Source organism: Brugia malayi, assembly GCF_000002995.4.
Source record: "Brugia malayi strain FR3 genome assembly, contig: Bm_v4_Chr4_scaffold_001, whole genome shotgun sequence".
Lineage (NCBI taxonomy): Eukaryota > Metazoa > Nematoda > Chromadorea > Rhabditida > Onchocercidae > Brugia > Brugia malayi.
Window position 1 is genome coordinate 468,995 of NW_025062478.1, and position 15,128 is coordinate 484,122.

Sequence of the window (15,128 nt, forward strand, 5' to 3'; positions counted from 1 at the left end):
AATAAATTATAACCATTTTAAATTAAGATTTTTGTTATTTTCGATTCTTAGATAGATTATTGATTGTTTTTTCTATCAGCTAATTTCAAATATTAACAAAAAGTAGTATCATTTAGGTTTAACTAAAATTTATGAAAATATTTCATATTATCATTTCAATTTATCTATTACATCGATCACCAAAATAGAACTTTTACAAATATCAATAATTTACTTATCTTTCAATCCTAATTTATCTTATTTCTTATTATTTCTCTTATTACATTCCTAATTATTACAATCTTTCATTTATCATTGCATAATATAAACCCTCTCTCAACTTTTGATAATTGAACAAAAAACATACATGATATGAAAGGTAAAAGTAACATTTTTGTTAAATTGAACAGTTAAAATTGAAAAAGTTAAATGCTAAAAATCAAAATGCTAAAAACAAAACTTTTCAACAAAAAAAAAAAAAAAAAAAAAAGGTGTTGTTTTCTTTTCTTTCTTTTTCAAACAACACTTTCACATTTCTCTTCAAATATTGGTTTTATTTTAGAAAGAAAAAGAATGTTTTACAAAAAACATAATAAAATTCAATCGATGATTGATTGAAACATTTTTTTGTTGTAACCAAACGAATCATTTCTTCGCTTTCAAAAATAATTTCACTGTTTAATAGTTTTAAAACTGTTATTACTTTCAATAATGCTTAAATTATGGAAATTTTTCCTTGGAATTCTTTTATTAGTGATAATGATAGAGCCGATAATTGGACAAAATCCATTAATTTTATCGGTAACATGTAGAAATTATGGTAAAGTATTACTACGTGGTGAATTGGATGACTGTGTTCCGGAAAATTTCCGTTGTTTTCTGAGAAATCCAATTGTTGTTAACTTAACCGAACTTGTCTGTATTATGGATGATGAAAATTCGGCAAGCAAAGCACCATTGGTAATCTACATTGCTGTTTTAAACCATATCGAAAATGAAACTCTTTCATATTTCACTTCTTATAAAATTTAAAGAAAAAAAAAATTATATATATATTTTTTTTAAAATTGTTTTCTGTTTGAAAAAAAAAAAAAACACAACATTTCACCAATAATGTTGTAGTCGATTATTAATCTTACTGAAATTGTTGAAATAAAATATTGAAAAAAATAAAAATAGTGTAGGTTGTAGGTAAAAAATTAAGTGATAACAAATAAATGATTAATGAAAAATGAAAAAAAAAAAAGATAAAATGGAATGAAAAATATGTGAGATAAATAATTATGCAAAAAAAAGTGATAATAATCAAATAATGTATTTAATCAATTTAATAATATTTAATCAAAATATATTTCTTCACACAGGTGTCATGCATTGTGACCGGAAATGTTCCATTAATGAAGGAGAAATGTTCGGAAGAAGGTGACTGTCATTCCGTAACAGTATCCTGTCCAATTGCAAAAAAAATGGATGATGGCATTATCAGTGATAATGATGTGATAGAAGACGAACAAAATATTATCACTGAAAAAGCATTACCACATCCACCGCTGCTATCAGTTTCTGGACCAGAAGGTCAGATGCTTTATGTTTTAAATCATTCAAATATATTTTTGATATAAAATAAAAGAGAGAGAAAAAAAAAGGGATGGAATGAAAATTTGTTAGAAAGAAATAAGTTATGTAAATTTTTAACTAAAATCAAAAAATTTCAGATAGCTCTCGATCATGCTTCTTCTTTAGTGACAATAAAACCTCAGGTATGATCGATGATGGTAATAGAGGTAATATTGGTAATAGCTGGAAACCCTGTATGCCAGTTGATGCAGTTTGTCGTATGGTTGAAATGACAACAGTTGAAAAATCATCTGTCGCATGTACCGTTCAAAAAAATGAAAAATTGGTTAGTTAAATGTGATTTTATTTTTTTTACTATTTAAAAGAAAATATTGTTGGATAAAAAGTTTTAAAATTGTCAGTGATTTTTAATTCTTTTCTTTCTAGAAATTAAAACAAAAAATTCTAGAAAATAGAAAATTCTAGAATTTTGAAAAGATTAAGAATTTTACAATTTCTAAATCTTTGTGCATTAAAAAACTAGCAAACAAACAAATAGCAAAAAAAAAGCAAAATTATAAAATTTAAAAAGTTTTATTTGTTGTTAAATTTCTAGCATGAATGTTTGATAATCTGGGAAACTGATAAACAACGTTGCCATGATTCGAACTGTTTAAGCTTACATTTGAACTGTCCAGTACTGGAAGAGTATGACATGGTTTTACCAATACAAAAAAGTAAGACAGGTTGGTTTTCTTGAACTTTTATTTTTTAGTTTAAAAATTGAAGGAAAAAAGGACTGCTGATAATCCATTAGTTTAAAAAAAAAAGTAATTTTACTTAAAGATATGTCACTAAAAATTAACAAAAAAAAAAGAAAAAATTACTGGTCGATACTTTTTAGTGATTGTGTCGAGAATTAGAAATGCATCTGGATTATTATTTTATTATAAAATGCAAAAAATTTTTATTCATTATCACTCAAAATATTTCCAAATGTAATTTATTTTATAAGTCCAAATTACTTCATTTAAAGTACCAATATTCATTTATAAGAGCATAAATAGCTGAATGATAATTTAATTTGATTTAATTTTGACATAAATCTCAATATGCTTTTCAAATATTTCTAAATATAATTTATTTGATATGTTTATCAAAATTTTCAAATATAATTTATGCGAAAATATGATAGATGATATTAATATTTGAATAGTTTACAGGTGCTCTTGGTCTGGTACTATCATTAGCATTCTTTACTGGTGTTATTGCTGCATGCATTGGAAGTTATTTTCAACAAGTATGCCTGAAAACTGCAAATATTAGAAATGATGAAAATGATGAGAATGAAACGAAGTTCTGTAGAAATAGCATTTATTCGTCATATATTAATAAGTAATAACTATTTGATAATAATTAAGCAACATTACTCACTGTTTAAGTTAATGCAAAATATGACCTTTTTTTCCTTATTTTATGAAATTTAAAAAATAGCAATTTTGGATGAAACATTGCAAATAGAAGAATAAGAAAGTACTAAATAAAATTGGATGTTTTAGGTAAGCAAATTTAATAAAAATTAATTTTGATGATCAGAAGATTAAGAATGGAAAAGGTATTAATTAGCAGATTGAAAAATTGCTATTCAAATGATTGTCTATTTAACAAATAATTCAATTGGAAAACGAATTAATATTTTAAAATTAAATTTTAAATTTGTGTTAGAAAATAGAACTAATAGCGCAAATGGCTACAATGGTAATTTTTATTGTACCGATGAGAACTGAATGGAAATTATTGTGAAAAACATTGTTCATTTTTGTCATTAATTTAATTAAATTTGCCATGTATGCTTTTAGTAGCGAAACTGTGTTGCACGGATAAATTAAGAACTAATTTTAAAATATTTATCCCGTCACTATTATATTTTTTAAACTAATGTTTAAAGGCTTTTTAAATTGATTAAATCTAATTAATTAAATTAAAAATCAGTTAAATATGATAGATCTTACTCTAGTTTTTTTTCAATATATTTAATAACTTAGTATTGATTAGTGTGTATGATCAAATCAGTGCACTTAGATTACTGATTATAAGATTCCAATTAATATAACCAATACTTTTGCCTAACTATTAGACAAAGAATAAGAATAAATAAACATTTCTTGCTATAATTTAAAACAAATTTGCACAAAATTAAAACGAAAATTAATGAAATAATAATGGAAAGAGTAGAAAAAATTAGTTTAGCAGAAAAATTACTAAAAAAAAAATAAAACATTGTTGATAACAGTTATTTGTTCAAGATATTTAATTTTAGATATATAATGAAAGTGTAATGAAGGGTAATTTAAATTTACATTTTATTCCTGTTTAATTCTAAAAATTTAATTAATTTCCAAATTTAGAAAAAAACTGCTGAAAAATTTTTTCTTTAATTATTATCTTTTCTATTTTGTTTTGTCCTTTTTCTTTTTTTTTTCTTTTTTGTAATTACTACAAGAAGGAAGAAAAACGAATCGAGAGAGTGAATTATAAGAAAAGCCGTTCAATAGTAATTTCTGATTAAAAAATGAAATAAAAATTTGACTGTCGAACCTTTTACAAATGTTACAATGCACCGTTGCATGTGTAAGCAAAGGATGACCTTACCAATAAGCTTTTTTCACTTACTTAAATGAATTTCATGCCAAATACTCTCATCCTTAGGCATGAATTGCTGGGACAAAAACTGAGCCAACTGTTTAATTTTGAATATTGCTTAAATTAGTAAACTTATTGTGGCTCATAGCTCTTAACTGTAATATAATAATCATTTCAACGTAATAACAGGTAAGTAGTAAGTAATTGTAAAAATGAATAAATTATATGCTAAAAATTGCAGAAATATTGGAACAAAAAGAAAAAAAATTCGATCAAAGTAAGCTTTTAAAGATAGAAATTGTAAAAATAAGAAATGGAAATATGAGATTAGGAAATCGTTAATCTTTAATTCAAATATATAATGATATGAAGCAATGAGTGAAAACAATAGAACAAATAAAGCAGTGATAAATGAATGAATGATAGAATATGCGACAAAGTGATCCGAATTAAAATTCAGCAAATAATAAATGATAAGATTAATCGATCAATGCGCTAATGTCGCATCATTCTATCTCTTACTATTTTGGTGTTCGTTATTTTGCATAAATGCAATTCTTGCTGAAGCGGAATAAATTCATTCCTTTTGCGCCTATCTATTTATAGAAGAGAAATGACTAGCAGCTATTTGTCGCACAATGATTACGCTACGAGGTTTGTGCCACATATTGAGAGAAGGAGAGATATGCCTATTAATAGACCTACAGTAAAAATCAATGAAATCAATCAATAACGGTGGGAAAATAATTTAAAAACAAAATATCTTATAGAAAACTGAGAACAAAACGAGAAAGAGCAATGAATTTTAACAAAATAAGTCATTTCAAAAGTTTTGTAAACATATATCATTTCAATAGTTTGTAATTTATTAAACTACGATTGATGATATATAAAACTACATAAGGTCTAAGTTAGAAATTTTGAAATAACAATTTATAGCAATTTCGAAATAACTGTTAAAATTTAATTGCTCTCCTTTTCGTCTTTAAAATAAATATAAGATAAAATTATAAGAAGTGGGGAGGAAATTTTTAATTATAATACCAATAGATAGATCGCAAATAATTTTTACACCAATTCGGAATTTGATCTCCTCGGCGTGGAACAAACTTTTCCTCTTCATTCTGCTATTCAAAAAGATCAGAGTGAATGATATAAGAAGTAATTTGTCGTCATAAATTGTCACCAATGTTGTGTTTGCTTACTTATTTCTAAATTAATTGACCTCTTTATACTAATTGACCTTTCTACACCTTACAAATGTTGAATTAATTAGAAGTGATCTTCATCATATAGCTGCTTAGCCCTTCAACAATATACAGAGCACCCTGAATTATTTATAGAAATCATTCCTACATCTATCCATTTTCCAAATCATTTCTTTGTTTATGAATTTGTTAGCTTATTAATTTGTTGGAACTAAAACATAAAGGAATCATATAGTTCATTTTCAGTTTTCTTGAAAACGATGTGTTTTTTGCTCAATTTCTGAACATTTTAGAGAAATACGAAGTAACATCTCCAAGTAAGTTTATGAAACTAAAATTTTTTCCCCACTTCAGGTTATTTCCATTTGAATCAAATACCTAACCAACATACAAATCCTTATATATTAAAATTTCTAGGATGAAAATTTTGTTAGACTTAATTTCATTGCATCCTGCCTTAAAAGTTTTCTCAGACAATGAAATTCAAAATATCAATCCTTTTTGTAGGAAAGAGTTGAACCTCAGTAAGACCAATCGAAGGAGGATCTCGATTTGATAATACGCCTTAAATCAGAACGGATTTGAAGAAAAATGGCAGCATGAAATGGAATAATCAACATTGACTGCTGTCACTTTCAGGTTTAGTCATATTTCATCTATTTTTGAGTGCTCTAAACGAGCGCTTTAGCAAATTTCAGTTATTTGAAAAAATTTGTTAAAACTTCCGACCATTTTCAGAATCATTCAGGATTTTCGCCACGTCCATTTCAAAGTTTCACTTTTACAATCGATGGATATGATGGATTGTTGAGAAAATAATTGACAACAATTGCTGCAAATCGCATTCGTCAATCTTGCACAATTCTAATAATAGCTTTAAAAGCTATTTTCTGTAATCAATATTTGCTTTCTCTTAAATTCACAACGTTTATCTATGTATGTTGTAAATTTTATAATGGAACAATGACTGCGATTTTGTCCTCTGCAATGGAGAAGTAAGTTATCGGTTTCGAAAAAACGCGCATATCAAGAAGGTTAAGGGGTCAACTGATTAGTGCATTAAATTAATTTATATGTTTAATATTTTGTGTTTGTTTTATTGTTGCATAGATAGACAGTTGTAAAATTATTTTTCAAAATTTATTGCTAATTTCATTTTATTATTTGATGTGTTGTACAATATGTGAAATCGCTTTTTTTTGATTTTCAAATAAACAATAGGATTTAAAGAGCTATTTCTCAGAGATATTATATTTTAATAAATTTAATCGTAATTTCATAATTTGCACTTTTGCAATATCATTGCGGTTGAACTATGGTCGCTACATAAATAATAATCATCTAAAATTGATAAAGCTTACCTCAGGAACACAATTTGATACTGAAGTGCAACAGATTCAGAAAATGTATACATAGCACCGAATTGTCAATCTTGAAATTTTTTCTGAAAAAAAAGAACTTATTTTCAAGTGTTATAAGATAGTTTCAAGTATAAGTTGATCTACGAAAAAAACAATATTTAAAGTTTATTCTTTTTTTACTGCATGCATAAACGATTTATGCATGCAGTAAAAATCGTTTATTCGGTGCTTTACAATGAGACAAAGATTAAGTAAATTGAATTGCAAACAAAAGAAGAAAAAATTACTGTGGTAATGGGAAAATCCGATAATAATACTTAATTGAAAAAAACTTCTCCTGGGTTTTTGAGAAATTAAGTTTTCAAATTTTTGCCACATTGCAAATTTGAAAGTTTTAATTGAAAATATAAATTAATGATAAGTAAAGGGAAAAAAGACGTATTTCATTGAAAAAAAAAAATTAAAAATGACATCCGAAACGCCTGTTTCAATAAATGTAATTTTGTCCAATGACTTATGTAATTGGTAGTACCATAAACCGAACAGTACATTCTAATTCATGGGCATATTTATCAAAAGATATCACAATAGAATATGGTTGCCCGTAAAAATGGGTACCCTAATGTAAATGGTTTTCCATTATGCTCATTTTTTTATGACCTTCTCTATCAATATAGTATTTTACAATACGCAATTATATTTTCATAATGTGCTTTGTTTTTTATTTATCTATTATTATTTATTTTTTTTTGTGCTCCTGCAGTATTAAATTTTATTCCTTTTTAAATTTTTTTTTTACTAAATTTTTTTAAAAATATTATTAAATTTTATAAACGCATCAAATAAATTGTATTTAGAAATATTTGAAAAGCATAATAAGATTTATGTCAAAATTAAATTAAATTATGACTCATTTATGCTGTTGTAAATGAATAAAACTTTTTAATAAATTTAATGAAAAAAATTTTTAAAAAGAATAAAAAGTAAAAATGCAGAAGCATAAAAGAAAAAATAAATAAATAAAAAACAGGGTACATTATGAAAATACAATTCTATATTGTAATTTTGAGACACCATGCTATAAAGGGGAAGCAGTGAAAATTAAACACTGAAAGTTGAAAATTAACAAACCTTTGAAATGGTCGATACAACCGAGCATGAGAAGAATTCTGTTTGCTGAATCTAAGATCAGTGACGTCATAAACTTCATAATTATTCACCGAGATTACAGTTCATAATTCTTCATCGAGAAACAATCTTAAATTTAGAGATTTAAAAAAAAAAAAAAAAAGAATTCTTAATATGAATAAAGTTACAAAAAGCATGCAGTTAATAGAATTAACCGAAAATGCATGCAAACAATGTTAATAAAAAACGAGGAAAAATAAAAGCATGCAATAAATACAAAAGAAAAAAGTATACATGAGAAAAAGTTACAAAAAGCATGCAGTTAATAGAATTAACCAAAAAATACATAGAATTAACCGAAAAATGCATGCAAAAACACAACTAATAAAAAAAGAGTGAGAACAACGAAAAAATAAAAGCATGCAATAAAACGGAGAAACGCATGCAAAAACAATGTTAATAAAAAAACAGCAAATAGTATAAAGTAACAAAAAGCATGCAGTTAATAAAATTAACCAAAAAATGCATAGAATTAACCCCAAAAATGCATGCAAAAACAAAACTAATAAAAAAAGAGTGAGAACAACGAAAAAATAAAAGCATGCAATAAATACAGAAGAAAAAAGTGTACGCCTTAACATTAAATGGTGTAAGTAAGTTCACAAAACACATGCATGTTAATAAAACTAGCCAAGAAACACATGCAAAAACAATGTTAATAAAAAAACAGCAAATAATATAAAGTTACAAAAAGCATGCAGTTAATAAAATTAACGAAAAATGCATGCAAAAACAAAGTTAATAAAAAAACAGCAAATAATATAAAGTTACAAAAAGCATGCAGTTAATAAAATTAACCGAAAAATGCATGCAAACAATGTTAATAAAAAACGAGTAAAAAATTAAAGCATGCAATAAATACAAAAGAAAAAAGTGTACGCCTTAATAATAAATGGTGTAAGCTTACAAAAAACATGCATGTTAATAAAACTAGCCAAGAAACGCATGCAAAAACAAAGTTAATAAAAAAACATCAAATAATATAAAGTTACAAAAAGTTAATAGAATTAACCAAAAAATTCATGAGAAAAGTTACAAAAAGCATGCAATTAGTAGAATACAAATATTGTACGTGTTAATAGCAAAAATAAAAAATAAAAATAAAAAAACACGCAATTAGTAGAAAAAATTGAAAACACATGCAAAACCAATATAAACAAAAAAAAGTGATAAAATTAGTGGTAATATAACAAAAATAAATTAGTATTAGTGGAATGGACAAAAGTTAGCAAGAAGTAAAGTGCTAAAGGCATAAAAAACTGAAAATACCAACAAATGCAATGAATGAAAAAAAGTATGCAATTAATAAAATCCATAAAAAATTACCAAAAAAAAAAAAAAAAAAAATCCAAAAAAAGATTCTAAAAAATAATCCGAATAAAACAGAATTAATTTCTAAAAAGATTTTAACTGAATTCAAAAAATCTGAAAACGATTTTAACTCATTTTTTTTGATTTTAACTCAGTTTAGAAAAAAAAATTGTAAACGCAAAAATTAAAAAAAAAAAAAAAAAAAAAACAAAAATTAAATATTTTTGAAATCTTTTTAAAGTCTAAAGCACTACCAATTCAAAAAATATACTTAAAAATGAATAGTGATCAAGAATTTTGAAATTTATTCCAGATTTCAGAAGGCCCTTCATCTCAATTTTAAAACCCAAACATTCATTCTATATGCTTGGTTAATGTTATACTGACGAAGGAAGGTATAATTCCATACCTCCCTTCGACCATCCTTACCCTCCCTCCCACCACATACACACAAAGATAATTAAAAAGATAATTACAAATTGATATCAACTTATGATTTAGCTCAAAATAAAATTCAAAATTAGACCTTATTAAATCTACTCTCTGTTGACAACTTATCTTATTTAAATTAAAAGACTACTTGAATACAGACAGAAATTTTCCAAAAATTGCTCAATTCCATTAAAAATATATTCATATGAAGAAATTTGTGCTTTTTTTTAATAGCCAAAAAATCATCTTAAAATGTAAAGAACTTATAACAAGTTAGAAAATGCAAAAAATAAATATACAATAAGTTGATATCTGATGTACACAGCAATAAAATTAAATAAAAAATTTAACACCGCTAGTAACACTAAAATAACAATGAAAAATTTCATTAAACAAAAACAATGGTTAAAGTAACATAAACAATAAAAAAAAAGAACAATTGTATAAGTTTAGAAAATCAAAAAAACAGCTATAAGTAGTCAAAAAAAAAACAATTTTAAAAAATCAAAAAAAAAAAAAAAAAAAAAACAGTTATTAAACAGTTACAAGTAGTATCAAAAAAAATAAAAACATTAAATTACATTATTTAAATGAAAATAAATAAAATACACAATTTTTAATAAAAATTAGCAGCCCAAAAGGCTAAAAAAACAAAAAAAAAGCAAGAAAAAACAACTGATTTCAAAGTAATCTGATTTATCTTTTGTGTTGGCAAAAAAATGCCTTTTACAATCTTTTTATTGCTCTATCACTAGGACGGTAAATGACATACAGAAACATAAAGCAATTACAAACTTTTCCATATTTTGAAATCAGTTGTTTTTACGTTAAATCAAAGAACAAAATTTTTTTTTTCCATTTTTTCTATTTTTAATTTTTTTTATTCTTTTGATTTTTTTTTTTTTTGGTTTTTTTGATTTTTTTGTTTTTTAGTTTTTTTTTTTATTTTTTAGTTTTTTTTTATTTTTTTTTTTTTTTTTTTTTTTAGTTTTTTTTTTATTTTTTAGTTTTTTTTTTTATTTTTTAGTTTTTCTTTTTTTTTTTTTTAATTTTTTGGATGTTACTAACCAGCTTTCATTGGAAGAGGATGGAGATTCGCAGCAGGCAGCGACAGGTGGCCGGATGAGGAAGACCAGGCAATAATATTAGCCTGAAAAAAACCACTGATTAGAAAAATTACGAGACCCACTTTAATATTTTGTTTTCTATGGTCATTCATTTTTTTTTTTTTAACTTTTAAATTTCACTTCTTCAATGCTAATTAATTTCTTACCTGGGATGAAGAGGTGATGCGCATCCTCTTCTCTTCCTACCAGGTCAAGTCTGCGCCGCTTCACCTGTCGTTCGCTTATTACGGCCGCGCATGCCCTCGGGCACCAATCGAGGGCATGAAGCTCCATTGCTGCCGTTCTCTGGGCGGCCGTAAATTCAGGTGGCAGCAAGAGGTAATGCCCACAACGGGCACAAAAACCTGGAATATGCAAATTAATCAGTCTACTGGCTTTTAAATGAATCAAATGTAGCAATATCTTTAAAAACTAATTGGAAATTCATTTCGCAATACTTACCATCTTGCTTGTGTGTTCTCGACGCGTGAATGCGCCACCCTTTCAACGTTTCAAACTGCCTGCAGCAGAGGCCACACACTGAAAACAGAAATAGTAAGAAAATATTGTTGCACAAATTGTTCTTCGAGTATCGATATAGAATTTTGTAATCGTTTTGGTGCATTATAAGGGATGAAATTTTCGATGAAATCATATGATTTTATCAGTACGAAGTCAAAATATGATTGTATTTCTTCTACAAATTGCGGCATATAATCATTTCTTAAGTTATTAAAATTATAACTTACCGATTTTCTTGTTTCCTTCTTCTTGTGCCACCGTGTATGGCTCTGCTTGCGGCACTATCAACTCTCTTCGGAGTTGCTCCGGAAGATCTTTTAAATCAGCTGGTTCGAACTTTTCCGAAGGTGCCGCAGCCATTGCTTCTTGCATGGCAGGAACCGGGATTCTGATCGTCCTCGTTCGCCTGAAACAGTTTTATATTTATTGCAAATTATTTGGCAGGTAAGTTAATATCTAGTTAGCAAATTAATACAATTGCTGCTAAAACTTAAACTTACAGGACGAGTTCACGTACTGCCTCCACCGGTTCCTCGATCTCCATTGGTACCCCCGGTACCTCAGGCTCTTCTTCTTCCTCTTCTTCTGGCAGAGGGGTCCACTCTGCTTCTGATGGCCAGTTCTCGGCCTCATCATTTTCATTTTCAGGCAGAGGAGCCCACTCTGCCTCTTCTTCGTTAAATTCCGGTTCCTGAGGTACCGGGTCCTCTTCCATTGCTGGCTGGGCACTCTGCCCTACCAGTTCCTCCAACCTCCACCCCGCCTCCGCCATCCTTTCTATGAGCGACTGTTCAAACTGAAAAAGCTATTTTTTAAAGTCACTTTTTAAATTTATGGCAGTGCAAAGTTCAGCAACTCTTTCTTCATACTGTATCAATTTATAAAAAAAAAAAAAAAAAAATAGTAATAATATAAAAAATAAAAGCAAAAAAGAGGAAGACAAAGTGAAAATTACCTGAACAGTCCTGCTCACGAACCTTTGCAAAATCCGGTACATCTCCGGCTCCCTTTTAAGGTATTCGAAAAGCACTTCGATTTCTTGATCCTCCATGGGAGCCGCAATTCTATAAAATTAGCAAACTTATCAAATATTCATTAAGCACAAAAACCAGTGACGTAACTATTATTTACTTATGGTAAAAGAACACATGGTAAAAAAACACTGATTTACATATTTTAATTTACCTACACATAATTCCACTTATGCTAATCATTAAATATCCCGTACTTTCCCTGATACTTTCAACCCATAATATCCCATACTTTCCCTGATACTCATAATTCTGACACAACAAAAAGACAAGAAAATAGTGACAAAAATGAACATTCATAATAATAGTATTTCTCTGCAATCTTTCGCGCTCGAGAGTCTTTATTCTTTCGCGCTCATGGAGATTTTTTTTTCATCTAATATATGGAGACTGTTCCATCCTTTTTTTTTCTTCGAATATTCCTTTGGTCTCTACTACATCTCAATCTAACATCTTTGTACTATATGTATTATCGTTCTTCTACATAAACATTTTTTTTTTCTTCTCTCAATTATTTCTATTAATTAATGCACATTTTTATTGATTTCCTTAGGAATAAATAATCAAGTAAAGGTTACGTACAAATTACCACTTCTGATTTTTACACAGTTTAATAAGATTTTTTTCAGCAATTCTTTCTTTCATGTTCTATTTCGTACCGTCGTCTAAATTTTTATGTTATTATGGCATTCACCAGATACTGTATTGACCAAAAACAGTGCAGTTATGGGATATGTTTACAAAAAGTCTTTTTGATTTACTGCCTAAACTTTGAAAAAAAAAACTTTTTTGAACTATCCACGATGACTTAGCTCGCCCACAAATTTTCGATTATCCATTTTCATTTTTATTCCAAACATCAATTTGATCCCTCTTACTTCTTCTATTATTGAAATTTACTTGCCTGGTCTTGTAGTTTATTTTTTAAATGCTTAACTTCCTGACCTCGACATTTTTTAGAAAGTCAAAGCTAAGTAATTTATCAAGATAGCATTACCTACATATATCGTGCAGTCTTTTCAGTTGCAAGACAAACTCTTAATGGAAAATATCTTTTGCAAGAGTACTTTCTTAACACTTTCGATATATATCCATTGTTTTACTCGTTGCTTCATATAATTATGTATTTTTTTTTACTATGCATTTTGAATTAAAGACTAACGATTTCATAACCTTTATCATAACCACTTCTTATTTTCTCAATTTTTACCTTTAAAAATTTAATTTGATTGATTTTTTTTCCTTTTGTTTCAATATTTCTGCAATTTTTAGCATATAATTCATTCCTTTAAGAATTACTTACTACTTTTTATTATTATGATAGAATGATTTGAATTTTTAGAATTAAACAGGAATAAAATGTAAATTTAAAATAACTTTCATTATAGTTTCATTACATATATAAAATTAAATATCTTGAACAAATAATTGTTGTCAACAATGTTTTATTTTTTTTTTTTTTAGTAATTTTTCTGCTAAACCAATTTTTTCTACTCTTTCAATTCTTATTTAATTTCGTTTTAATTTTGTACAAATTTGTTTTAAATTATAGCAAGAAATCTTTATCTATTCTTATTCTTTGTCTAATAATTAGATAAAAGTATTGATTACATCAATCGAAATCTTATAATTACTGTTATCAGTAATCTAAGTGCATCGATTTGGTCATACACATACACACACACACACACACACGCACATACATACATACATACATACACACATACACACGCACAATACACACATACACACACATACACACACACATACACACACACATACACACACACACACACAGACTAACCAATCTATATTTCATTCATAGAGACATGAAAACATTTTCGTTTGTGCATATAGAGACTATTCCATCCTTTTTTTTTTTCTAGCGCTTTCTTTTTTCCGCTTTCCTTTCTGATCCCTAGTACATACTACTATTATACTATGTGAGTGTCGCCATAGATTGTTATTGCACTATTATTTTTTCTATCCTTGGTAGGCTATGGTAATTGCTTGCAGTCTGTAAAAGTATTCGCACAATTTAAGTCATTTTTTCTTCCCATTCTTTTCTTATATTAAATGAATGACAGAATTCATACTTAATGATTAGCATATATAGTATTGTAATTAAATATACGATGCAAATTAATTTCATTTTTCTCATTGGTTTCTGGCGTTGCTCAGTTTATATTGGATAAGTTTATATTTCTTTGTCAGTAAGCTTCTTGAGATAATGTATTTCAGTGTCAAAATGACTTCTTCAGATAAGTTTTATCAATGTTATCGTTTTGTGCAACGACCATAGTTCAATCATAGATGTATTCTGCAGTATGATATTGTAAAAGAAAATGCAAATTACCATGAAATTTATCAAATATTTTTGGATAAAAAAAAGAAGTAAACATTTAGGAGTAATAAAACTTAGAAGAACAATCCATTGATAATATCCACGTGGTCTAGGCAAGTCGAAAAATCGGTGTGCTAAACTCTCGAAACAACTGCTATTATTATTTCACTTTCTTTTTTCAGATTGGAAATGTTGTATGAGATCAAAAGCGCGGGAGGAAAAATTCAAATACGTCGGTTATAAACAATTACTATGTCCAATAATGCGGGCAGGTATCTGAATCTTCATAGTGATGGGACGAATCTTACTCCTCCATTAGGTTTGCCATTTTATTGTCAGACAAATGCAATGCTAAATTAGTTGTTGTTTTTAAAATCTTTTCATGCTGTATGTCCATACTTCTTGTTGACATAATAAGTCTCAGTTATCTGTTACATTTAATCATT

At 27.1% G+C, this 15,128-nt stretch overlaps 2 protein-coding genes across 2 annotated transcripts; one reads left to right on the plus strand and one right to left on the minus strand.

The window, feature by feature from the left end:
- Positions 1–738: 738 nt before the first annotated feature.
- On the plus strand, positions 739–2,935 carry Bm8765 (Uncharacterized protein; the record flags this gene model as incomplete). Its single annotated transcript, XM_043081182.1, has 5 exons — positions 739–939; positions 1,344–1,554; positions 1,695–1,882; positions 2,153–2,282; positions 2,760–2,935. The coding sequence occupies 5 exons, from the start codon at positions 739–741 to the stop codon at positions 2,933–2,935; spliced, it is 906 nt and encodes a 301-aa protein (XP_042937116.1).
- Positions 2,936–10,742: 7,807 nt separating this feature from the next.
- Positions 10,743–12,500, minus strand: Bm10476 (Uncharacterized protein; the record flags this gene model as incomplete). Its single annotated transcript, XM_043081183.1, has 7 exons — positions 10,743–10,829; positions 10,993–11,150; positions 11,248–11,325; positions 11,535–11,713; positions 11,808–12,103; positions 12,263–12,371; positions 12,493–12,500. 7 exons carry the CDS (start codon positions 12,498–12,500, stop codon positions 10,743–10,745), a joined length of 915 nt encoding a protein of 304 aa, XP_042937117.1.
- Between the last annotated feature and the right edge of the window lie 2,628 nt (positions 12,501–15,128).